The sequence below is a fragment of the Lepisosteus platostomus genome, chromosome 5, assembly GCF_059453375.1.
Source record: "Lepisosteus platostomus isolate fLepPlt1 chromosome 5, fLepPlt1.hap1, whole genome shotgun sequence".
In the NCBI taxonomy this organism is placed as follows: domain Eukaryota; kingdom Metazoa; phylum Chordata; class Actinopteri; order Semionotiformes; family Lepisosteidae; genus Lepisosteus; species Lepisosteus platostomus.
Window position 1 is genome coordinate 36,376,309 of NC_142615.1, and position 26,425 is coordinate 36,402,733.

General features: G+C 41.4%; 1 protein-coding gene across 2 annotated transcripts; it reads right to left on the reverse strand.

The window, feature by feature from the left end:
• Positions 1-8: 8 nt before the first annotated feature.
• Positions 9-18,443, reverse strand: LOC148665996 (uncharacterized). Of its 2 annotated transcripts, XR_015936578.1 has the most exons (3): positions 17,750-18,443; positions 938-5,112; positions 9-534 (listed from the first exon to the last, which is right to left on the reverse strand). XR_015936578.1 is itself a non-coding variant. In XM_088631652.1 (2 exons), exons 1-2 carry the CDS (start codon positions 18,327-18,329, stop codon positions 3,122-3,124), a joined length of 2,571 nt encoding a protein of 856 aa, XP_088487778.1. In that variant the 5' UTR covers positions 18,330-18,443; the 3' UTR covers positions 9-3,121. The 2 variants fall into 2 exon arrangements, 1 of the variants encoding a protein (XP_088487778.1); XM_088631652.1 differs by having other exon boundaries at positions 9-5,112.
• Between the last annotated feature and the right edge of the window lie 7,982 nt (positions 18,444-26,425).

Here is a 26,425-nt window from a genome sequence, read left to right on the forward strand (position 1 = left end):
ACAAAACAAACAGTTTAATTCCATCTTTATTAGAAACTGCAACACAGCTACTGCATGTAAAGCCTTCAGTATGCGATTGTGAGAGTTCAGTTATCCCGGGGAGAACTGAAATTTAATAAATTGACATTTAAATAGAGTGTTAATCTTCAAACTATTCTATCACTTCAGAATATTTATAAGAGTCTACCTGGAGGGGGGTTTAAACCCACATTAACATTTGTCCATTGGATTTAAAGTCCAACACCTTAACCACTTGGCCATTCAGATTTGATTCAAACAATTAAAAAAATTAAACAAGCGCCCTGTCACAGAAACGTACCCTGGTCTCCCGCGCAACAAACGGAGGTACTCAGCACTGTACGAACTAAATTTGCTCATTTCCAAAGACGGTTTCGCCTGCTCTCATCTTTTTAAAGACTGTCATAAACACTCAAGGAGTAATTCATTTGAGTTTGAAGTCTGTCTCTGTTGCTTCGGCTCTTGATGAAGAAAAGCTGTACGTGGGAGACTCCTCTGAAGAAGTTTAACGTCACCCTGCAAGGAAGAAGAGCCATCATTCACCGAGGCAACCACTAAGACACAACATTAAACACATGAAATGTGAGATGTGAAAATGTTTTTTACTTAGAAGTTCTGTCGTTTCTATTCTAACGAGAGAGGCTCTTTGTCGGAAGTGAGATTTGAACAAATGTCGCCAGGGGAAATATTTTTTATCTTTCATTTATCAATAATGCAATAAAGTATTTAAATGGTTTAAAAACAAAAAGAAAATAAGAAATTGACAATTACAGCACCAATCCAATCTGTATATAAAACATAGTTCAAGAAAAAAATAAGCTAATTAAGGCACAAGAAAACAAAATAAATATAACAACCCTAAACCACAAACATAAAATATATTCTGATCTTATCTTTCTCTATTAGGAGACACCCCCACCTCAGAGCCTGAAGTACAGGTCTTCCTCTCGCAGTTCCACAAAGATGTTATTTTTTAAGAAGATCCTGCGAAAGTCGTCCATCTGCCTCTCAGCCCTGCAGTAGGCCAGGCTGAGAGAGAAGCAGTCCTTCACCCTGGCGATGTACAGCCTGACAAGGTCTGGCTTCAGGCTATTGTACATCACCAGGTTCCCCCTCTCCCAGACAACTGCCCTCGCTAGGCTGAGGAGGAGGTTCGCTAAAATGGCATTAACCCCCTCCTCAGACCCGCGGTATCCAAAGAGGAACAGCTCTTTCCAGGGTACCCCGTCAAGAACAGCTCCTCGAACAGAGCGAAACAGGCCATCCAGCAGGGCTGTCAAGTACACCCTCAAATCCTTCAATCCATCACAACTGACAAAGAGGTGCAGCAGCCCCTCCGTCCACTGCACGCACACCAGGCAGAAGAAGTCCTCCCCAGCATGGAAGCACTGCAGCACCATCTTGGGGAAAACACAGTTGTGACGGATGAAGAAGTCCAGCTGTTCGCATCTCTGGGGCAGGAAAGGCAGCCTCCGACGTGCCCAGATCCATGCCAGCTCGGATCTGGGCACGTCTCACCCACAGCTCCAGCCAAGCCGGGCCTGCTGCCCCATCTTGTGAACAGAGCTTCTCCAGCCAACTGTCCGGGAGACCGAGTTCGAGCTGCTCGCAATCCTGGTGGATCTTACTGTTTTTAATGTATAATCTTGCTTATCCTTTAATTGCAAAATAAAGTGTTTTCATGTTCTAAAAAGTTACTACAATTTTTTTTTACTTTGAAAAATGGTCACTTTTTATTTATAGACTGAGAAAATACTGCAAAAAAGCAGTTAATATGTGAAAATGTGTTTGTTCCATTGAATGTGTAAATGGGTATGTCTCATTAGTTAATTAATGAAGATCTAGTAGCTTCTAACATTATATCTAACATAATATTATTTCCAGATAAACCAACTTCGGAGAGTAGGCGGCAGTGATGTCAGAGAAAGTGTGTTCACAGTCTTGTCAAGGTATTGCTTGTTGATTTTTAAAATGTTTTTACATTACATTTTTACTTTGATCAAGTTAGCATATCCACAGAATTGAGCTTATAGATACCTATGTGTTAACCACTGAATGTGCAAGGTGTAAAACTGCAAAATAGTCTTTTAAAATATAAGGATTACAGTACTACAATTCTAATATACGTCTATTGTTATACGTCTGTGATTAGATGTTCATTATACATAAATGGTTGGAGTTCTAGTATACGGATAAACTTAGAGGACTATTATACATATATGGTTGGAGTTCCGGTTAACTTTAGAGGACTATTATACATATATGGTTAGAGGTAGTATTCAGATCTCCCGCAGACACAAAGAAGCAGTGGCAGGCTGTTGCCGTGTCCAATCGGCGCTCTGTGGCCCGGTGCAAGGCAGTGCTGGTTCGACCTGAGAGAAGGAGAAGGAGGGAGAGATTTCTGCTGCGGTGCGCTGCTGATGCTCTCTGAAGACTGGCTAGTTAGTGTTGGCACACAGAAAAGTCACAATCTTTAGACAGGAAGAAGACCGTTTCGTTCCCGATGTAGCGCGAGTTCTGAATACTGATATACAGCTGTCCACAGTTCCGACCGTAGTTCACTCGTTGATCAGGTGAGCGTTCGCGGTGGGTTCACGAGGCTTGCTGCTGGGCTAACCTCGGGTGGATCCTTTGGTTACACGCTGGCAACCTCCATTCTCAACTCTTAGAACAAGGAAAAGTCCTGGCACTGGGACACACTGGCCGTTACGTGACTGTCTGAGCTGAGTCTGTGGATGTCCAGGAGGACCTGGAGTTTTACCTGGAGAACTACGGTCACTCAATGGTTGCCTACATTTATTGGTGCCCCATGTGAGGATGAGTAGCCATGAACTCTGACCTTGGGGTTGTAAACCACTTGGGATGAGACTCTCCCTTGGAATCTCCCAGACAGTGAGGCACCAGAGATGATCATTCATTAGGGTGGCTGATGTGTCTCAGCTTTGGGAGTTGTTCCTTATCAGGACACTCTATCAGCTACAAAAACACCTTAAATGTGAACCAAATGGAATGACCTCTCTGTATCAAGCACCACTGGAGATGAGGGAGAGAGACTGGCAAGGGAGCAGCAAACTTAATTCCTGTATTTTAATAAACCTTGCCGCTACAGTGGTCTCTCTCCTGTGTGAATGCGCTGGTGGATTTTTAAGTCACTTGACCGACTAAAACTCTTCCGACACTGACTGCAGCTGAACGGTCTCTCTCCTGTGTGAATGCGCTGGTGGGTTATTAAGCTACTTGACTGACTAAAACTCTTCCCACACTGACTGCAGCTGAATGGTCTCTCTCCTGTGTGAATGCGCTGGTGGGATATTAAGATACTTGACTGACTAAAACTCTTCCCACACTGACTGCAGATGAACGGTCTCTCTCCTGTGTGATTGCGCTGGTGGGATATTAAGTTAAAAGAGTGACTAAAACTCTTCCCACACAGACTGCAGCTGAATGGTCTCTCTCCTGTGTGAATCCACTGGTGTGATTGTAAGTGGTTTTTCCGACTAAAGCTCTTCCCACACTGACTGCAGCTGAACGGTCTCTCTCCTGTGTGAATGCGCAGGTGGGTTTTTAAGTGACTTGACTTACTAAAACTCTTCCCACACTGACTGCAGCTGAGCGGTCTCTCTCCTGTGTGAATGTGCTGGTGGGTTTTTAAGTCACCTGACCGACTAAAACTCTTCCCACACTGACTGCAGCTGAAAGGTCTCTCTCCTGTGTGAATGTGCTGGTGGGTTTTTAAGTCATCTGACCGACTAAAACTCGTCCCACACTGACTGCAGCTGAATGGTCTCTCTCCTGTGTGAATGCGGTGATGTCGTTTTAAGATGTGTGATTGACTAAAACTCTTTCCACACTGACTACAGCTGAAAGGTCTCTCTCCTGTGTGAATGCGGTGATGCCTTGTTAAGTGACTTGACTTACTAAAACTCTTCCCACACTGACTGCAGCTAAAAGGTCTCTCTCCTGTGTGAATGCGCTGGTGTAATTGTAAGTGGCTTTTCACACTAAAACTCTTCCCACACTGACTACAGCTGAATGGTCTCTCTCCTGTGTGAATGCGGTGATGTCGTTTTAAGATGCGTGATTGACTAAAACTCTTCCCACACTGACTGCAGCTGAACGGTCTCTCTCCTGTGTGAAGGTGCTGATAGGGTTTTGAAATGCTAGACTGACAGAAACGCTGCTCCTCCCTGTGCCATAATGGCAGTTTGTCCACTCCATCTGAGCAAGGCCTTGAGTGATTCTTCCTCATCCTCTGATCGTGCTGGGGTCTCTTATTCTGCAAATGCTCCATGGAATGGTCTTGCTCTGTGTGATGAAAGTGAGATTTGTTTTCTTCATTACATCCCTCAGTGTGCTGCTCAGCAGTGTGAATCATCTGGGACTCCATCTCCAGCTCTCTGAGACTTAAACCATGCAGTTCATTCAGTTGTTCCTCTCTTTGCCCAAGAACAGACACACTCTCCAGTTCATTAAAACTTTCAACGATTTTTTCAGTAACCAGATTATTAAACCCGTGTGTAAAGTCATCAGATGCTAAGGGATCATATGATTGTTTGAGACTGTGCAATGACAGTCTCTCCACTTGAACAGAACAAGGCCTAATTATCAAGCCCTGTAGGAGCTGCTGTTGCTCCTCCCTGTACTGACTCTCCTCTCGGTGCTGTATCTCAACACTGTTCTCTTCACCAGGTACATCAGTCTGCTGCTCTGCACAGTCAATCAACTGGGGCTCCATGTCCTGCTCTTTAAGATTAAAGACATCCAGTTCTTCACTGTGCTCTTGTACAGAGACACAGCCCAGTTCATTACAACCTTGTGTAATATTTTTCGAGTCCAGATTATTCATCTCTGTAAAAGCATCACATACTAAGAGCCCAGGAGTCTCACTCTCAGGGTCTGTCTTCATCGTGGGCACAGAGTCCAGATCCTTGACACTCTGTCTGCTCTCAGTGTGCCGCTCCCTGAGTTTCTCTTTCTCTTGAGCGGCAGTGAGCACTGTCTCCTGCATCAGACTGGAGCCCCACTCCTCCTCACTGTGCTGCTGTTCAAGAGGAGCCCTTTCCCCAGCTTCAGAGAGAGTACTGGCCTCTGAGCCTGTAAACACAGGACAAGAAAACAAGACCTTTATAATAATAATAATAAAAAAAACTATTTTATATAGCACCTTTAAAGGTGGCTTCTCAAAGCGTTTTATAGAATGACAACAACAAAAAATACACAATATAAGCACGATGAGAATACACAGTTAGAGGAGACAGTAGATGGTGGTACTAACTACAGTAGGAGCAGAGGGGTAAAGAACAGTTAAATAAAGGCTCTTCTGAAGAAGAAGGTTTTGAGTCTGGATTTGAAGGAGTTTATAGAAGGTGACTCTCCGATATCCTTAGGGAGAGAGTTCCAGAGCTTGGGGGGATAACAGGTGAAGGCCATGTCACCCATACAATGTAGACGGGCTTGGGGGACAGTAAGGAGACCAGAATTAGAAGAGCGAAGGTTGTGAGGTGGGGAGTAGGGTGATAACTCAGACAGGTACCGAGCCATGGAGAGCCTTATAGGTGAGCAGGAGGATTGTTAAGTCGACAGGAAACTTGACAGGAAGCCAGTGCAAGGACTCCAGGATAAGAGTAATGTGAACACTTGCACTAGACCTGGTTAGGATTCTGGCTGCCGAATAGTGGACATACTGGAGTTTCTTCAATGGTGATTTAGAAACCCCAGAGAGTAGAGTGTTACAGTAGTCGATTCAAGATTAGACAACACTTTTCAGCCACAGTTAGTGATAACATAGGGCGTAGTCGAGGAATATTTCTGAAGTGAATGAAAACGTTTTGACAACATTCTATGCATGTGGGTTGAACGTCAAATATCATCCCCAAGTTTTTCAGTTTAGACTGAAGCTGAAGTACAAGACCATCTACAGATAGGGTTTCTTACGGGTTTTATAAAGTTGATGGGTGGTGCCAATAAGCATGGTTTCAGTCTTGTCACAGTTAACATGAAGGACATTTTGAGTCATCCAAGTTCTTATGTCAGAGATGCAATTAGAATAGAGACAGCCACATCAGCATAAGGTTTGGTATGTATGTATATATGAGTATCATTAGCATAGTAATGATAGCTGAGGCCATGTGATCTAAAAAAATGCTTCAAGCTAAAGCTGTAAGCTTTAAGCTACACAAACACACGTCTAGTATACTCGCAATCAATTTGGGTTGTTTAAGCATAGAGGAATACGAGGGTTTCTAATATTATGTGGTTTTAGATATACAAGCTTTGTCAGAAACCTAACTACCATGTAAAAAGTAAGACTACAGAAATAATAATAATACATTACATTTACATTAACACTGCACTGAGAAAGAGAGGGGTTCATGCAGACACACTGACTGGACACTCCAGTACATTAACACTGCACTGAGAGAGAGAGGTAAATACAGACACACTGACTGGACACTCCAGTACATTAACACTGCACTGAAAGAGAGAGAGGGGTTAATACAGACACACCGACTGGACACTGCAGTACATTAACACTGCACTGAGAGAGAGGGGTTAATACAGACACACTGACTGGACACTACAGTACATTAACACTGTACTGAGAGGGGGGTTAATTAGCTCTATAAAGTTGCCCCCCTACAGACAGCACAAACAATGAAACTTACCTCATTTGTAAGTGCTATGTTTGTGTCGGTTTGTGTTGTTAAAAATAGCGTTTGTGCTGCTTTCATTCCCGCGATATAGCGCCTTGTTTTTCTGATGATCACATGACCATGCACGGTGACTTGGACCTCAAGTAACCCCGTCTGCCGAGTTCAAGCACTCTGTTACCAGCGCGAGAGTAACAATTCTACAACTTTGTTCCTCTGTTTGCCCAGGTACGGGGGGCGGTGGTGGATTTTGCATTTAATATCATTATCTTCTATGCATTTGTGTGAACAAGAAAATTACATTTGTCTCCAATATCATACCCCAATTAGAAGAGTTGCGGGTGTAGACTTAAAAAGCGAACATTAGCAAAATTGTATATTCTTACAAAGAGGCTTTAACAAACAAGTCTTAATACCTCATAGCGGTGACCTTTTTTAAAAATCTGAAGAAGTAATCAGTTTCGCATTGTCTCCTTCTTAAATAAACAGGCATCAAGGGACGTGTGAAGGTTCAACCTGTCTGTCGAGCCATGTATTTAAAAAGACTTGAATTTGCAACTTTCTGAACCATTGTTGCTCTTTTTTATGCAAAGCCAAAGTGAAAAGGAACCAGGACTTCAGGACTTTTATTTTTAAGGGGCACTACGTACAAAGTTTACACAAGTTCATAACACATCCGAGAAACAAGAGTCTTACCATCTCACACATGAACACCGTGGCAATATTGGAAAATATTTTTATTTTCACAGAACAGAAGTGAACATATATCTAGGTTCTCTGAAAAACTGGCATTATCCACGTGTTTGTATTTACAGGGGTTCTTATGCGCAAACATGAACCGATTAGCTCACAGTTCTTTTATATGTGTTTCTGGTCAGTCAGTGTAGAATACAGCATGAGGGCACACCTTGACCTCTGAATAAACAGATATGACTACAAGGACGTTTACAGGTACCAACACACTCAGTACTTAAATTACTGGATGTGATGAAAACAATGAATGCAATTTGTTTTCCGACTCTGTCTGGTCGGGTGGGGGTGGATGTTTTACATTTTAATAAAGCGCCTTCTTTTTCTGGCCGTGACGTCACTCTGTGCCGTCGGCACCATACAAAACCGCAAGTTCACGACCACCAGATCTTTCAATTGTGATCTCTTGATCAGCTGACCCCAGCCTTTGCAGTTGATGTTTGATTTATTATCTGCATCTCTGGCGAAGACCTCTTCTTCCAAATCGTAAGTTACTTTACAAACTTGAAATGCTATACTGTAATTATGATGCTACGTTGACGTTCCCATGAATTTATTTTAAAGTAAAGATATTTGAGAAACTTTTTATATAGCGGGAAATACTACAAAAATTTGTAAGCTGCATTTGCCGTTATCATGATATTTCTACACATGCAAGTGAAACTTGAAAGGATTTGTCACACTTCTGAATTTAAATTATAATGTTTTGTTTCTGTAAGTGTTACAAGGAGAACTGAACCCCCAAAAATCTCTGACATGTTAGAAATTGCTGATGTGAAAGCAGAAATGATTAAGTGGTGAATGCAATGCTTTAAAAACATATCATAAACGAAAGAAGTGGTGATGGGCCTTGGTATTGCAGTTAACGTGAGTAGGCAGGTCTTAAAAATATTAATCTATCAATTTCTATCTACATATACAGAGACTTTTTGATGTGCACTTAAACTGTAATCCATAACAATGTAAAAATTATTTTCATTTACGCGGTGGAGGGAAGTCCCCATTACCTGTAGAGTGCTTTCACTGGGGTTTCCAGAGAAGCACTATGTAACTGAAAGGATATTATTATAATCACGTAAAAATTGGGAAGAAGCACAGTTTAAGCCAGGTTTGGTGAAATTCATTTTTTGTTACTTTTTTGAGTGTTAATCGGACTTCTCTATACTTTGCATTAAACATTTCCCATAATACCTGGGCCATGGGTCTAGCTAGGGATTCGGCCATCACATGAACACTAAGATTAAAGGGTGACATCATGGAGCTAACAAAAGAGAAGTGTAAAGCTCGCCACGATTTGTTGTTTAAGATTTCAGTTCTAAGCAATATACAGTGTTTTGCATTCATCCTTATTTCTTTCTGGGGATTTAAACTACTCATCAATTGCTTGATTTTTTTTAAACCTTGAGCGGTCATATTCCACGTACTGCACTACAGATGCAGCCATTCAAAATGGGTGAGGTATTTCGCGGCATACCGCGACACGCCCACCGGGGTATCACGCGGTTCACGTGTGTCACGTGACTAACTATCCGGCGTCGCCTTGTAAAACCGCCAGGGGGAGCTTAACCTCTCATGTACAGCATTTGAGCCTTTAATTTTGAACTGTGTATTACAGCATGTTAATCATCAGTCATTAAAATGTTGGTATATTTTATGAAAGCAAGATTGCTCAGTTGGACAAAAGTACACAACCTACCTTTATAAGAAATATTTATGCATCAAAGCCTTTACTGAAGATATTACTAATAGTATTAATAATGGATGACTTTGGACAAGCTGTATACTCAAAGTATACTTTCTTTAGCACATTTGTACAAGCACTTGGAATCTGTCCAAGCCATACTTTGTCAGGCATTTTGTTTTACTTCAACGGGCATAAAAACTTCCTTGCTTTTAACAGGGCGTTTCATAATTTCTAACTACGAAAATGATTTAAAATGCGACACCTATCATGAAAAGAAAAAAATACACACCAGTATTCCATTTCTCCCTAAACATTGTAAGCTTCGAAGTCTTTAACTAACGTGATACCGGAGTCAACAAGCATACTTTTAGAATTTGATTAAAAGGGAATATAATATGGAATCGCGTATCTAAAGAAATTAATAACGGTATGATTATATCCGTGTACTGCGGCAGGGCTGTGTAGGGCTGTTTCGCCTGCCTGCTTATGCGAGCTGTCTTGTAGCTTACTGGTCTAGGTGCGTGACTACCAACTGGCAGGTTGTGTGTTCGAATCCAGCTGGTGCTGGACCTTTCAGTTTTTTTTATTTATTTATTTTTTAATCGCGTAACAAACACATTACCGTATGCAAACTGTACTGTATACAATATGTATATGTATATTTAATGTCTTAACTGTGCCCGTTTAAGTATTGAATATTCATATCTAATTTTACCACTGAAGGGAAATCTTAACATAAACATACAGTATATGGCTGGTCTCGGTACTTTAAAGAACAAAATACACACCAGTATTCCATTTCTCCCTAAACATTGTAAGCTTCGAATGAAACCACTAAATAAAGACATAAATATAGAAATCTTAAGATTTGTTTTATTTAATGTTGGTAGCAGGATGAACTGTCAGTGTGTATATTTTGTCGCAAAGTTGCTACAAGATGTTAACAGTGAAAAGGGTATTTAGAAATGAGTTATTTCAAGATGAAAAAGAAAACATACACGAAACATGGTTTCATTACGACCAGAATCGGTCTTGAGATATTTTTAACTTGATTTACAGTATTTGAGAGGTATGTCTTAACACCGATACTACAGTGCTTAAGTACTGCTCACCTATATGTTTCTAGGTTTATATTATGCATTTCATACGGTCAAATTACTTTTGAGCAACTAATAAGAAGCGCGAAACGGTATGCATTTTAGTTTCGTTTTGTGCTGGAACCCGTGGATTGATTAGAGATATCAAGTACATACAAGTCATTTTTTAAATGTTGTAGTTCGTCTTGAAAAAATGTTACGAGTACATCATCTATCAACAATTACACAGGTTCTGTTTCCATATTGCGGATTTTGGTTAGGTACAGTATTATCAAATCCAGTGGCGCTGTGTGTTACTTTACTGAGTCCCATGTCACATTGTCTGTGATTGAAACCTGTAAAACCGGTTTAATTCGTCACAGCCAGCACTCTTCAGGTGTGAGGGTCTTCTGCTCAGAATGAAATGCTAAAATGTTTGTGTATATTCTAATGGTAGTGGGGGCAGGGTGTGTGAGAACAGGTTTGGTTGAAATTGCATTGGAGATCTATGTTCTTCACACCTGAAACATTTTCTCTGAAAGCATTTTCTTCGCAGTTTAACCGATCTTGTTACAGCATGTTACAGTTTACTATTATTAACCATATTAATTTTAAGTGCTTAATGTAAAATCTTGTAAAAATATATTTTCATTGTTCAAATATACATTAAGTCTGACTATCATATAATAAGTTAAATACAAAACTAAAGAAAAAATAGGGTTAAATATAATTCAAAATATTTTGCTAACAATGTTAACTGTTTATGAATAATAAAATGTATTAACTAAGGAGTAGGATGGCACAGTTGTTAGTATGTTTTTTGTTTTGTTTCTTTTTCATAAATACAACAGTAGTACCTGATGTCTCAGTGGCTTTCAAAATTAAATTATGCATGCAAACCTGTGAACTAGAAAGATAACTAAGATTTTAATACTAATTAAATGACCGCGGGCACTTTCCACCCCCTCTACATTCTCAGAGTAGAACAGACTAACCTTCTAATGAAAGACGGTCCACCCCCCACGGACAGGAAAAGTGCCCACAGGCACTTAAACTTAATATGGTCAGTAACAGTAAACAGTACATGGTAAGAAGGAGCACGTACAAACGTTTTCGAAATAACCACATGTAAGACTCTGATGCTTAAAATGTTTAGGGAGAAAGTGGAATACTGGTGTGTATTTTTTCTTTAAACTACCAATACCAGCCATATACAGTCTGTAACGTAGGGATTTCTATATGTCTTTATTTAGTGTTTACATTAGTGACAAAAGCTAAACTTTTAGCTTCAGTAACGTGTACATATCTCCCCTTTTTATAAAACGACTTGGTTGAAAACTGTTCCAGAGCCACTGTTGTTTCATCAGTGAAAAGTACATCATGAAATGCCTCTCCCTGTTCAATCCACTGGAAAAAAGAAAAGGAGCATAAAGCTTCTGATGGTCATAAACGATATTCATTTAGGAGCAGCATCAGAGGTATGTTTTTAACTACACTGCATTGGAGAGAATACCATAGTGTGTTTTTTTTTTTTACTCCCTGGCGGAAACTGGCTTCCAGAAGAATCAGTATGGCTCAGAGATTAAATAAAACTTCACAGACATTAACGAAGAGCATAACGCGTGTACTGTATACACTGCAAGTACAACCCAACTCTCTGCAGGAGTGCTGGCTGTGACGAATTGAACCGGTTTCACGGGTATTTTCAAAGTAGGAGGCAAGATTTCCAGCAAAAGACACCCCCCCCCCCTCAAAAACCCAGTAAATACAGTACTTACTAGTTAAATGCTAGGCTCCCGACTACGGTGAAAGGAACCCTTCTTTCATTAGAAGACAATGGACATATTTTAGCCCTGAATGAATTAATAGCAAACATGGTTTACATAAAAGACATTTTTCCAAGAAAGTTGAGATTTTTAAAATACATGACTTTGCTAAAATTTATTTGGAAATAAAAACAATTACAACTGCCAGGGGAGAGAGAGAACAGGGGAGGGATGTTGGTTTTGCATAAGGGGCGGGGCTATGGAAATTAGGTATGTTTGGGAATGTGTAGTTACATGTTCTGGCTGTTTGTGAATTATCGTTGTTGAGTATGGAGTGTTGAGGTATTGATTTTGTGTAATGCTTTATGTTGAAAATTGAGGTGGATTTTGTTTATGATAAACAGGATAAACTGGGATGGGAGGAAGGTTTGGTTTTGCATAAGGGGCGGGATTATGATAATTGGAGGACTTTGCGAGAGTAAAATGGTTTGATTATTTGATTTTGTATTGTGGTTGTTATCTATGTTTTTGGTTGGTATTATGTTTATATGGTTGTTTTTGTTGGTTGGTTGTTATTATGGTTATTAATAATACGATCTATAGTTGAAATCTGAGCCTAAATAAAAAGAAAAAGCAAGTGATTAGGTTTATGAGCAATCTAATTACTTATTCGTTTAAAAAGCTATATAAAATAAAGTTTATTATTAATTTGCTGGACAGAGCGGTGAACATTATTATGCATAAGACAAAGATAACGATCCTGATCAGTTTAGAAATCTGTGTACGCTGTAAGGTTTTTACTTCTTAAACTTTTAAAATACACGTTTTGAATAGAAAGAAATCCTCTTCCTGGTACAGTATGTATAGCAAACCAGCACGTCTTTTTTCTCCAATCAGAGGGGTGTCAGATGGTGTCAGCCAATCACCATTCTGCGTTGGGTAGCAACGGGTGACTGTTCTCAGGCGGAAGATGTAAACAGCTTAATGTTCGTGTTAAATATTTTTTTTTAAATTAAAATTCATTCTATACAGCAATCGCATATTTGGGTACCATTTCATAAAACTTTCATGCTTAAAATGTTTAGGGAGAAATGGAAGACTGGTGTGTATTTTTTCTTTAAACTACCAAGACCAGCCATACACAGTACAGTTTACATACATACAGTAATGTTTATGTTCCTAAATTAATATTGTTTATGACCTTCAGATCCGTTATGCTCCTCTTCTTTTTATGCTCAGCTACTAAAATTTCCCTTTAGTGGTAAAATCCATATAAATATTCAAAACTAAGCGGATTAAAATGTGCACAGTAAAGACATTAAATGATTAAATCTTTGCACTACCAACCAATGCACCACGAGTGCCCCTGTCGGTCATTTTGGCCAGCCAATCACTTGCCCTGCGGTCCCCTCCGGTGCCCCGCGGTGGCTTGTGGGTAGGTTACTGTACCGCGGGTTTTTACCGCGCATTTTGAATGGCTGCATCTGTACATATTTGTGATTTTTGATTGTTAATTCTTAATTGTGTATGAAAAGTAGACATCAGACCTACTGCATGCAATAGCTTATTAAGGACCTGTTGCCTTTCTATTGTTCCATTACCTGTAGAGGAGGAGAGGGGTTTATAATGTACATTGAAGTACCTGCCTCTTTGAAGTTCTGAGCATCTTTGGGAATGTTTGCACGGTTTACGTTGTTTGTATCATGTCCCAGAAGCAGCAGGCACGAAACTGGCGATTCCACTATTGTAGTAAATGTAGTAGAGTTAACCATTTGACAATAGATTAAAGTCTGCCTTCACAGAGCATAGAACAGGATAAAATGAGTTTTGTGAGCTTTATTAAGTTATACCCTCACACAACAGAGTATATTAAGGAAGTACAGAGTTGGTATAAAATTGCATCATTTGGTGTGTTACACTGTTACCACACTTAAGAGACCAAGGAAATGTACTGGATTAAAGCTCTGCATTGTTCATTTTTATTCTGACATTGTTAAACATTTTACACATTGTTTGGTTACGAAAGTCGATGTGAGGACAGGATTTGTTTTTTGTATTTTAAACAATGTATGTTGTTGCACCATAGTACTCATTCTACATATTTGCCCTTCATTCCAGGATTCATCACCTACAGGCACTGTGAGGGTAGGAGCTTAACAGTACTAACATTCAGGCTGTGCTGCCAGACATAACCTGACAAAAGAATATACCCAAGTGCTGCAGGACTGCAAAGGTAACAAAGAATAAATGTATACATGCATAACAGATAAGATCACACTTAAAACCTCACACTTAGAACAAAAAAATAGCAGAAGGATACGATGCTTTTCCTTCTGATGAAGTTCTAGAAAAAATAGGTGTAGCTGGAGACCAAGAGCCAAGTTGTACCCCTGATGCATGCCCGACAGCATTGAAAGACTGGGTAACAGAAATCTGTGAAGAATGCAGGTTCCTTGGTGTGGACAGTGGTGATAGAGATAACCTGCATTTTCTACCGGAGATTGTTCCTCATCTCACGAGGCTTGCTTGCTATCTCCCACTCTGGATAGGCTTAATGGTTCCACTTTTCAAAAGTGTGAACATTACTGCAAGTTCAGCCAATGAGGAGGCGGATTTCAAAACCTAATACAATCAGTGCTGAAGCATGACACTCTGCCAATGCGAGATGACAGGTTCCTTATGAAGCACCTAGCACACATAGGAGGTATGAGAATATCAATGGGTGCTCATAGTGTTTCCCAGAGGGCCATTGTCAGTGCTACCACCTCTGAGGCAGAGACATCCAGCACTACCTAAAAAACAGAAACCATCTTTTTATCTTGTGCCTTGTTCTGAGTGGTTACAACATAGATTGTTCGGTTCCTGTGAAAAAGGCTGTAGTGGCTCTGATGAGGAATGGAAGCAGCAGAGACCTGCCCCCAGTAAAGGTGAGTGGATTGCATTCCAATGGTTCTATGTATATCACCATTCTCTCTTGTGTGTTAGACTTTCAGCGATCCACAACCTTGAATTACAATGGAAAATGGTTTTATATATATACTATGTACCAAGATCTCTCAGTAACAAAAACAAAACCACAATAATATTATAAGAAGAAGGAGACATGTTCTCCTTGTTCTGTGGCTGAACCATATATATACACACAAGAATATGCAAAGAATATGCAAAAACTTTGTTTTAATCTGAAATTTTATATACAAAGATTTTAAAGTCACAACGTACATAGATATTTATCATTAAAATCTTAAAATCATTCACTGATGATAACTTCTCAGTAATATGTATATTATATTGACATTTATATTGGTTATATATACATATCACAGCCTGTTAAATATTCACTTTAAATTCATGAGCTCTTAAGCCCGTAGTGGTAGTGAGGACAAATCAGATGTTAAATCGAGGAAGGGAGACAGGAGATTGAGCCCCACCCCCCAGACAGACTGAGAAAGGGTTCATTGTCACACATATGAGCACATTTGCAAGACAATGCGAGGCTCCGAACCGCAGCAGCCACAAATCCTGCTCCAGTGTCAATGTGAAGAGGGTTTATAAGACATTCAACACACATTTATTGATTCATGGCGTAACTTGTCCTCCCTATTCACTAACATTATAAGACCACGTCCCAATTTCCAAACTGTACCCTAAGCCCTTCCTCCAGGTCCACACCTCCATGACGCAGCGTAAGAAGTGTGGACTTCAGTGCATGTGGACAGAATTTCTTAAATATGTTTTTGTTTTCCTTTCTCCATTCGCAGGCTGATGAAATTGAATCTCATCGCGTATGTCCCCGAACCAAAAGGGAGTGACACGTTGTGTTCATTCGTCTTTAGCAGACTGAACTCCAAATGGGCGAAGTAAACAAAGGAAAACGTGGTGATACCGCCGTTTTTGCGTAACTAAATACATTTCAACTCGACTATCCCGGTACACAAATCACAGTCTGGGGAAAATAACTCATTCATTCGCTTTCTTTCAACACAAACTAGGCAGGACCTCAAAGCTTTGTACTACTGAATACATCTACTATTAAATATTCCATCTACAAAATATACTGCAGGTAAACCAATATTATATTTATCAAAATGGGGTGACGAAATCAAATCTGTACATCAAAACCTAGAACACAAACAGGATGAATCTGAGAGTAACACATAATCTACAGATATAAATAATATATACAGCATGAATACTTAAGTAGTTCAGGTGGGGAGTTGCGTCAGCATGCGTAGGCTGCAAAGGAACAAGTAGAGGTTTATTCCTGTGCTGAAAAGAGAAAAAAAGAAACATTTCGGCTTTGGAGCCTTCTTCGGGCGTCAAAACCTTCTTCAACAGCTGAAATGTTGTTTCTTCTCTTTCCGGCAGGGAATAAACCTTTTACTTGCTCCTGAACCGAAGGTAGTCCAATTTATGTAATTTTGTTTTACATAAAATATGCACATATTAAAACCATAAAAAATTATATTTTAGTTTCCAATTGTGGGGGAAAAGCAAGCGCTGTCTTGACATTAGTGGTTCTATAATAATTAAGCCTGCTTTACTACACCAGCTACATTAGTTCATCATTGGGTATTCCTCAGACTATATTCAGAAGACGGCAAAACAGAGCACAAAGCAATAACTCATCGCAGCAATTAACAGGGTCTAGGAGGGGAAGCTGATCGAACAAAGTTGTAATCATTTTCTTAAGACTCTTTTTGTGCTCAGCAGAAGATTGAAAAGGGCAGCAGAGGACAGTCGGGGATGTAATTTCACGAAAACATTTGTTCTGTCTAAATTGCCAGTATTTAACACACTGACTGTACACTCCAGTACATTAACACCTCAATGAGAGAGAGGGGGGTTAATACAGACACAGTGACTGGACACTACAGTACATTAACACTACACTGAGAGAGAGAGAGGGTTTAATACAGACACACTGACTGGACACTCCAGTACATTAACACTGCACTGAGAGAGAGAGGGGTTAATACAGACACACTGACTGGACACTCCAGTACATTAACACTGCACTGAGAGAGAGGGGGGTTAATACAGACACACTGACTGGACACTCCAGTACATTAACACTACATTGAGAAAGAGGGGGGTTAATACAGACACACTGACCGGACACTCCAGTACATTAACAGTGCACTGAGAGAGAGGGGTTCATACACACACACTGACTGGACACTCCAGTACATGAACACTGCACTGAGAGAGAGGGGTGTTCATACAGACACACTGGACACTCCAGTACATTAATACTGCACTGAGAGGGGGGTTAATAAAGACACACTGACCAGACACTCCAGTACATTAACACTGCACTGAGAGGGGGGTTAATAAAGACACACTGACCAGACACTCCAGTACATTAACACTGCACTGAGAGAGAGAGGGGTTCATACAGACACACTGGCTCACTGGACACTGCTTTAATGTACAATAAGGTACATTAACACTGCACAGAAGAGATAGTTACCGCCACGTCGATAAATAATCTGCCCACAAACATATTTCCAAGACTCCAAAGTCTCCTAAATTGGTTTTCACATAAATAAAGTGTATCAGTTGATGACAAATTCAATAATACTTAGACAAAACCGAGTTTATGGCCACATTCAAAGAACAGCAATTACCTTAATGAGAATATAACCAGACCACAACTAGTTTAGTTCGCAGAAAAGAATCCCTCGGCAACATCACAAACCTTTCCTACTTCGCTCTGCATCTCTCCAGTACAGATTCAACAGTGAGGAAGTTAAAAACACCGTTTTTAAACACAGACATTACTACATAAGTCATCGCACTTACCCGACGGCTCCGTTTCTTCATTTGTTTCTGCAGTGATTTCACAGGGAGGCATGAGTCCAACATGATCCGTCTGTCCCTGATCTCTTCCTGCTCCCGACTCCTTCTCCCACAGCTGCAGTCGCACTTTAAAGGTCTCGTTTTCCTTCATTCGCGTTATTTCTGTCCCGAAACTGTCCTCCACACACTGTGTGATATTAATCACGGCCCGACTCACCAGGATCTGGGAGACGCTGCGGAGTTTGTCTTGAAACTCGTTCCCAGAGTCAGACATCCTGTTTCGGAAAACTTCTGAAACTTCATACACGAACGATTTGAGCAAAACCTCCACGAAACAGTGAAGCTCGTTTTCCTGCTTCATTTGCGCGATTTCGACCCCGAAACCGTTGTCGACAGACGTGATTTTAATCACGACCCGTCTCGCCAGAACCTGAGAGATCCGGCGGAGTTTTTGTTCAATCGACTTCTCGGAATCATCTGTCCGGTTTCGGAAAACTTCCGAAACTTCATGCACGATCGATTTAAGCACAGTCTCCACGAAAGAGTGCGCCTCAGTTTTCAGATTAAGCAACAGATTCTCCATTTTTTTCCAGAGTCGATCTGGAAGACACAGACAAGTCCTGCAGCTGCCGCGGCTGCAAACACGTGGGCTTGAACACAGAAAGCGAAATGTGGTCAAAGAGAGGACTTCCGGGTTATCAGATGAACTTCCTTAGTGACCGTTGCTATAAACCACAAAAATATTATTCGAATAATAAAAATCTGAAAAAAATAGTCCAGAATAGATGTTTGCGTTATATTATAGTGTAACGTATACGGTCGACATTTTTTATTTTTATTAAATGTGTAAATAATTTACAATTACAACTAGAGGAGCAGAAACAGATACAAGAGAAAAAAACACGAACAGAAAAAAAAATAACTGGCAGAGGTAACGAAGTAAATTATATTTTTTACATATATCAAATGTTTTCCTTGCTTTAGCATTTTTTTCATTTTATAGAATTTAAATAATATTTAAACTCCATCTGAAAAGTGCTAAAAAGGGGAGTATTATTGGACCATTTTGATTTATGAATGTGAAATTTAATCAGAATGACTAATAAATTTGCTATAAATAAATTCTTTTTTAAAAAAAGTTCTCTTACACAGTACAATATCAAAGTCCTCAAATCTAAAAAAAACACCTTTAAATGCCTACAAACAAAACTCTGCAAGTCCGTCCAAAACAACTTCACAAACACACACCTTACAAGTAAATGTACCAAAGGTTCCCTTTCAGCCCGACAAAAAACGCACAAATCATCCTACTCATGCTTAAATTTAGATAGTACTAATTTGACTGGATAAAACCTATGAACAATTTTAAACGATATCTCTTTAACTTTATTTGTAATATAATATCCATCAGGAGTTGTCCATACTAACTCCCAATTTATATTTTCAAACGGTGCATTCCGAAAAGATCAACTTAACGCACATGCCTTTCCTGTATAAAATAAAAATTTTACAAAACAAATCGCTTTTCTTTTCGAATACCGTTAATTTAAAATAATCAATAGAAAAAGACATGCACTAAAGCAGGTAAGTAGCTCTAAGATTAGCTAAATTACTGAGTTTTCCAAGAACCAGAACTATAACAATCCTTAAAACACGACTACAACATTCCAAACCAACACTAAATAAACACTAGTATAGGCTGCTATAACACATATAATCAAACGTAACAATCATTAACTGAGCAGTCACTCTCGTTCCCGTCTACAAAGACCCTTCGTGCCTTCTGCCATAAGACTGTACAAGAGATACAAGAGCATACAGACATTACCAGCAGATTCCTCAATAGCTTCTACCCACAAGCAGTGTGATTGGTGAAAACATTTGGCCATGCACCTCGGACCACACATACACCATCTACCTTATTATAATTTCTTATTTCGCACATCTGCAGTCACTGTTTACATGTCTGCATTGTTTACTTGTACATTGCCTACTGTTTGTACAGTATATTGTCTTGATGTACTGTCTGTACTTTGTGTTTTTACACTTTTTTAAACAATTGTTACTGACTTCCTGTCAGTAAGAATTCCATTGTACCAGCACATGTGCCGGTTACATATGGCAAGAAGTTTAAGTTCATCCGCTGTGTCTCTGGGCAAGGGCAACATTGATCTGTTTCTGGACTTAACATAAAACTCTCTGCTTACATCTGTTTTTTTCCTGTTTACAACTGTTTTTTGGTGCAATATATGCTGGGATTTGTGCAATATATTTATAATGTGCAATACAACTTTTGGTGTACTGGACTTTCGAGTCTGTTTTTGTATATTGTGTAGTGTGAACAACTCTGTGTAATCCATTTTTACTTTTTACTGCACTTCTCCCTGACTGTATTGTATGTATCATATTGTTGTCTTACTGTATCATTTCGTTACACTGGGCTCTGTTGAGTGTGCTAAGCTGCTGTTGCATGGCAATTTCCCTCACGGGATTAATAAAGTATCTATATCTATGCTCTCGCAGTCTCCTTCCTTACCGCTCCTGCTTGCCTGATACTCAGTGTCTATGCCTGGGCTCATTGAATCGCTGTCCTGGTCCTTTTAGATCTTTATGCGGCTCTGAGAATGACTATGAACAAAAAATAATTTCAGTTTTACAAATTTGACACCCATTCAATTTAGTGTGCACACTTTCTTGTTACAGAGGGGAAGAATGCACAACATGAAATTTCTCCTGCTCATGCTCACCTATAAGGCTCTGCATGGCTTGGCACCTCAGTACCTGTCTGAACTATTATCGCCCTACTCCCCACCTCACAACCTCCACTCTTCTAATTCTGCTCTCCTAACTATTCCCCAAGCCCATCTACATTCTGTGGGTGACAGGGCCTTCTCCTGTTATGCCCCAAGCCCTGGAACTCTGTGCCCAAGGATATCAGAGAGTCACCTTCTCTAAACCTTCTCCTTCAAATCCAGACTCTAAACCCTCTTCTTTAGAAAAGCCTTTACTGAACTGGCTCCATTCTTCACCCCTCTGCTTTTCTTAGTACCATCATCCACGGTCTCCTCTATATATTGTCATTATGTTTTATCTTGTGTATTTTTATTTATTGTTGTTGTCATTGTTGTAACAGAAGAAATAAGGTTCTTGTTCCCGAGATGAAGTAAAACAGATGAGTTTATTGCATGCAAGGAACAATAAAGCCGAAGTCTTGTTTCCCGCAAGAAACAACAAAACCAAAGTATTGTTCACCATACTGGTACAAACTTTTGGGTTATATAGTGTTTTCTTCTCCGTTTCTGACGTCACTCGGTCTGATGGTAAAGAGGGGGGTTCATGGTATTTGGCCAGTTTACGATGTTCTGGACAAATGGTCAATTTAAGATTACACCCAGGGGGGTTCCTAGCTTGCATCTGCAATCCTTATCAGTTAACCCCCTTTCCTGCCATAAACCCCAGCTTGTGACTTAAAAGTCTAAACCCCCTACAGAAAGGATTAAATTCAAACCCCCGTCTTCACATCTTTCTTCATCATTCTGTAAAGAGCTTTGAGAAGCCACCTTTTAAGGCGTTATATAAAATACAGTTTATTATTATTATTATTATTATTATTATTATTATAAATGTCTCTTTGCACACAGGCCATTAAAAGTTAGAGGGGACCATTGCTTGTGTAGTAAAACCAGCTCAGGGACGCCAAATATGTAATCATAGCCGTAGCAAAATTAAATGTAGTGGCTCTCTGAAGGCACCAGTTCTGTAGGGTTTGGGCTTTACTGAGACACTTATTAATTGTAGCAGTAAATCACAAAGTTGATTCTTTTGATGGCTTTAGAATCCAACCATGCGACATAACTCAAACAACGCACACACACAGGTACTAATACACGAGGATACATTTATTAATACATAAAATATGCATATTAACCTAACAGATCTTATCGAGAGGGTTATCAGAATACAAAAGGTATATATTCAGTCAGTTATGAAGTGTAACACATCAAGAGGACATACGTTCAGTATATCATTCATTAAGACCGTTTCATAAATGAACTTGGTTATAACTTCTACATTAGATACTCAAAACAAGTACATAACTCTTAGGAATTAAATTGATATCAACTGGTTGGGATAACAATTGAATTCTCGAGCTGTAAAGCATTGAAGTTAAATACTCATCCAATCTCTGGGGATTCAGATCTCCTGCAGGCACAAAGAAACAGTTGCAGGCTTGTTGCTGTCCAATCCGCGCTCTCTGGCTCGGAGCCAGGCTGTGCTGTGCGGCTTGCGACGGTGCGCTGCTGATGCTCACTGGCCTGCTAGTTAGCGTTGGCTTTAACTAGCAAAGTTTGCGCACAGGAGAAAAGATTACTGTGGGTCCCAGCAAGTCAGGAAGAGGACCGGTTCGTTCCTGGTGAAGAGCTAGTTCTGAATAGTGATTCAGCTGTCCACAGTTCTGACCTGTTCACGAGGCCTGCTGCTGCTTACTCTCTGGCAACCTCCACTCTAGACTCTTAGAACAAAGGAAAGTTCAGGCACTCGGACACACTGGCCGTTCCGTGGTTGTCCGGGCTGAGTTTCAGGATGGTCAGGAGGCGCGCTGCGAGAATGTCCTGCCCTTGGGAGCCTTCTGCTCCTGGGCCGTCCTGCCCTGGAATTCTCCTTTGAATTCCCTTTAGAAAAGTCCACAGAGTTCTCTCCTGAATCTTACTGAATCTTGTTGAATCTCTGTGTTGCCTGTTTTTACCTGGAGGAACTTCAGCTCGTTGATTGGCTGAAAGTTCCTTGGACATCAGAGTCCCACGTGGGTTACTCTGCCCTACCAGGGTGAGCTATGAGCGATGGGGTTAATGTCACATACTCCTCTACTGAGAAGAGTGGAATCAAGTGGGTTGGGAATTGTGCCGTGGTTAGACTGGCTACAGTGGCACTAAACTCCCTTAACAGGTCTTGTGTCAACATTCTGGCCTGTTGCACACAAGCATAAACCCACTGTATAACACCAACAATCATTTCCACTGGTTGGGGAATAAGGTTTAACCCTGTTGCATAGGAAGTTGCCTTTAGGGTTTTCCCTAAGCTTTCCAACTTTTGCTGCTGTTGATACAGTCTGTCACTACCCTCTGGCATCTCTGACACCTGCCTTCTTGGGGCAGTCAGGGTGAGAGTGCCAGTAGCACACAAACCTACCAGAAAAAGCAAATGAGCAACAGTGGCGGCAGCAATCAGTCCTCCCAAAAGTCTTTTCGGGTGGCTGATCCCAGTCATCTCCTTCTGAGTGACTGTTGCCTTTCTAAGCTGGCGCAGCGTGTACATGGTGTCTTTCTCAGTATGCCCTGTGGCATCTTGGGCACCAACATCCTGGAAATCTGGGGAGATCTGACACAGCTGCTGATGCTGTTCCTCCTTTTCCAGGGCATCTGCTTTTTCAATTTGTTCATGCCTGTGCTCTAGGAACCCTGCAGGGGGCGGTGCAGCGGTGGAGCATGCCTGACCCTCGGCTGAGTGGTCATCTAGAGCACCTGAGTGATCTGGGATTGTTATCCCATTCTCACTGTTCAGGTCCACCCTGCACACTTCCTGGGGGTAGGTGTAGGACACCTGCTCGCTCCCCCCTTCCCTCTCTAGGGGTTCAGGGAGCTGCCCCAGCACTGGGATAGCTAGTTCACTGTCTTTGAACTCGCTATCACCCACCAGGCCCATGTCAGTGCAGGCAGGGATTCTGACACCCCTCTTTGCGATGTCCTGCACTGGCAGGCGGGTGACTTGACCATCCAGCTCCAGTTTGGGTGAACCACTGTTGGTCAGACTCAGACTGACAGACTGAGCTGGTGGCTGTAAGAAAACCGGCTCGGCTTTCATTCCCTGTCCCTTCTGGGGGACTGGGTGTGTTGGCAACCCTGCCGTTGAGGCAGGAACAATCAGGTCAGTCTCACTCACTACCTGGTAGTTGTGAGAAATAATGTTACCTGACTGCAGGTTCCCTGGGTCACAGCAGAGGGAATCAGCATCTGGGATCAGGTGTGTCCACAGTGCAGTAGTCTCAGCGTCCAGCTGGACCTCCTGTCTAACCTGTGAATGTTGCACCAGGGGCACCTGGCGGTGGCCCTGTGACAGCTCCTCAAGCAGATCCTCACTAACAGAGGACCTCTCAGGGCTAAGGGTGAGGGCTACATCACCAACCTGCTCTCCTGCCATCTGGATCCCTTCCACCCCTGCAGGGTGGTGTTCCTGACCCCTCTTGGGTGCCAGGGTGCACAGGGAAAGCTCCTTTTCATGGCCAGGTGGGGAGATCTGCTCCTCTTTAGGAATGTAAAAGGTTTGTGCTTTACCTGGTGGATCAGGCGGCTGCTTGGAGCACCGCTCCTGTGCCATGGAGGCTGATGGGATCTCGGCCAGGACACGACTTCCCTGTATATCCGGGGAACAAGAAAATATTTTTATTTCTTGTCCAGAGGGAACAGAAGGAATCTTCACATAGGCTTCTGTGTTCGGTGGGCACTGTGTGAGCACAGTCTGCCTCTTGGCCCCCCTTTCCTTCTGTACAGAAGGCTTAGGAGCCTTGACCTGTTTCCACACTTTGCCTTTCTGGTGATCCATCAACAGTTCCTCTCTGAGTCGCATGCCCTTTTCTTTTTCTACCCGTTTGAGCTTGCCGTGTGACATCAAACACCTCTCAACCTCAGTGTCAATCAGTGTCTCACTAGGTAAGACATCTCCCATGGCAGCCTTGAGGTAAAAGCTTCCTGCTTTTCTTCTGTGTTTTACTGCCTGCTCTGTGACTTCAGGGGTGGAGTCAGCACTCACTTGGGAGTGGCTGACCTCATTCAGGCAGGAACCCTTCCGTTTAAACAGATAGACTGAGGGAGGGAGAAGGGGCAGGTCTCCGCCTCCTCCAGTGGAGAGTATCAGCTCATTCACGCTTCCGGCAGCCTTGGGGAGCAGTTGTCCCTGTCCTAATAAAGCTTGTTCAAGCCTGGCCAGGCGGGCGGCTACTGAATCCTTTTGTTCAGCCTTTTCTAACCCTTTCCCTCCCCCGGTGTTCTCATGGCACTTAGGACGCTGGGTGCGGTCCTGTGTGAGTGCTTTGGAACGGGGCTTAGCCAGCTCAGGAGCCTGTGCTCCTTCGAGCTGGAGGGAATTAACCTTGCTGGCTCTGACGGCGAACACAGTCGCTTTAACAGCTTTTTGCTCAGAGCGACTTTGGACATCATACTCCCAGGCTTTCTGCACGAATCTCTTAATATCAGTCATTTTCATGGTCTGTGCATCTGTATGCATTAAGATCATCTTTCTGACTGACGGTGGAGATTCGCAATGAAAAAACCCTTGAAATGTGTGTTCTCTTCGCAACCCTCATCATTTCGCCCTGCAAAATAAGTTCGTCTAAGTCTCTCGTAATATTCGCGAGGGGACTCTGCTCTCTCGTGCTTAATATTAAGTGCGGCGGCTATCACGGCAGTCAGGTCAATAAACGCACTGTATTCTTCGATAAGTGCTTGACATAGCTGCACAAAGTAATTACAGACTTTCTTCATCTGCCTAGCCATCCACTCATGTACAGCTCTGCTGGTAGTTTTTCTAACCAGAAACACTTTCTCCTGTTCTGTGGCGTTTGGCAAGTCCTGCAGGGTATACCTGAGGTCTTGAATATAACTCTCGATATTATTCTCTGACACTGCGGGGTCAAATCTCTTTATGCCCTTCGCTAGCTCTCTCAGAGAATGGAGATTTATTCTAGCTTCTCCGCTGACGGAGATATGGAAGAGATTGTGGACAGACCTGACGCTGCTAGAGAGAGTGCTTAATAACGACTCGAATTCAGACCTTTTAGCAACCATCGTTAAACTTAAAGAGTATTACTTTTAAGTACGAAATCACAGTTTTACCACAGAAAACCACAAGATCAAGTATGCAATCAACCCGGTAGATTGCAAAAGATCACAAAACAATCAAGCACTGCTTAAAGAGCAAGGGGAACTTTTTCTTTCGGCTTTCAGCACACTGTATTGTCGTGTATGAAACCCACGGCGTTTTATATGAATTATTTCGCTTGGTTGACTCATTTCAGTCTTGCCACGCCCGTTCAGGGACGCCAAATATGTAAGAAAACCGGCTCAGGGACGCCAAATATGGTCCTTGGGATGTTTGAAGCTTGGGAAATCTTTTTGTATCCAAATCCGGCTTTAAACTTCTCCACAACAGTATTACAGACCTGCCTGGTGTGTTCCTTGGTCTTCATGATGCTCTCTGCGCTTTCAACAGAACCTTGAGACTATCACAGAGCAGGTGCATTTATACAGAGACTTGATTACACACAGGTGGATTCTATTTATCACCATCAGTCATTTAGGACAACATTGGATCATTCAGAGATCCTCGCTGAACTTCTGGAGTGAGTTTGCTGCACTGAAAGTAAAGGGGCCGAATAATTTTGCACGCCCCACTTTTCATTTTTTTATTAGTTAAAAAAGTTTCAAAAATCCAATAGATTTCGTTCCACTTCACAATTGTGTCCCACTTGTTGGTGATTCTTCACATAAAATAAAAAAATTATATCTTTATGTTTGAAGCCTGAAATGTGGCAAAAGGTTGAAAAGTTCAAGGGGGCCGAATACTTTCGCAAGGCACTGTATGTAATGTAGTGGCTCTCTGAAGGCACCAGTTCTGTAGGGTTTG

Coding starts and splice junctions, on each gene's coding strand:
- LOC148665996 (XM_088631652.1), bottom strand. CDS start 18,329: ATGGAGAATCTGTTGCTTAATCTGAAAACTGAGGCGCACTCTTTCGTG. Junction 5,113..17,749: donor TGAAGAAACGGAGCCGTCGG/GTAAGTGCGATG, acceptor CTGTGTTTACAG/GCTCAGAGGCCAGTACTCTC.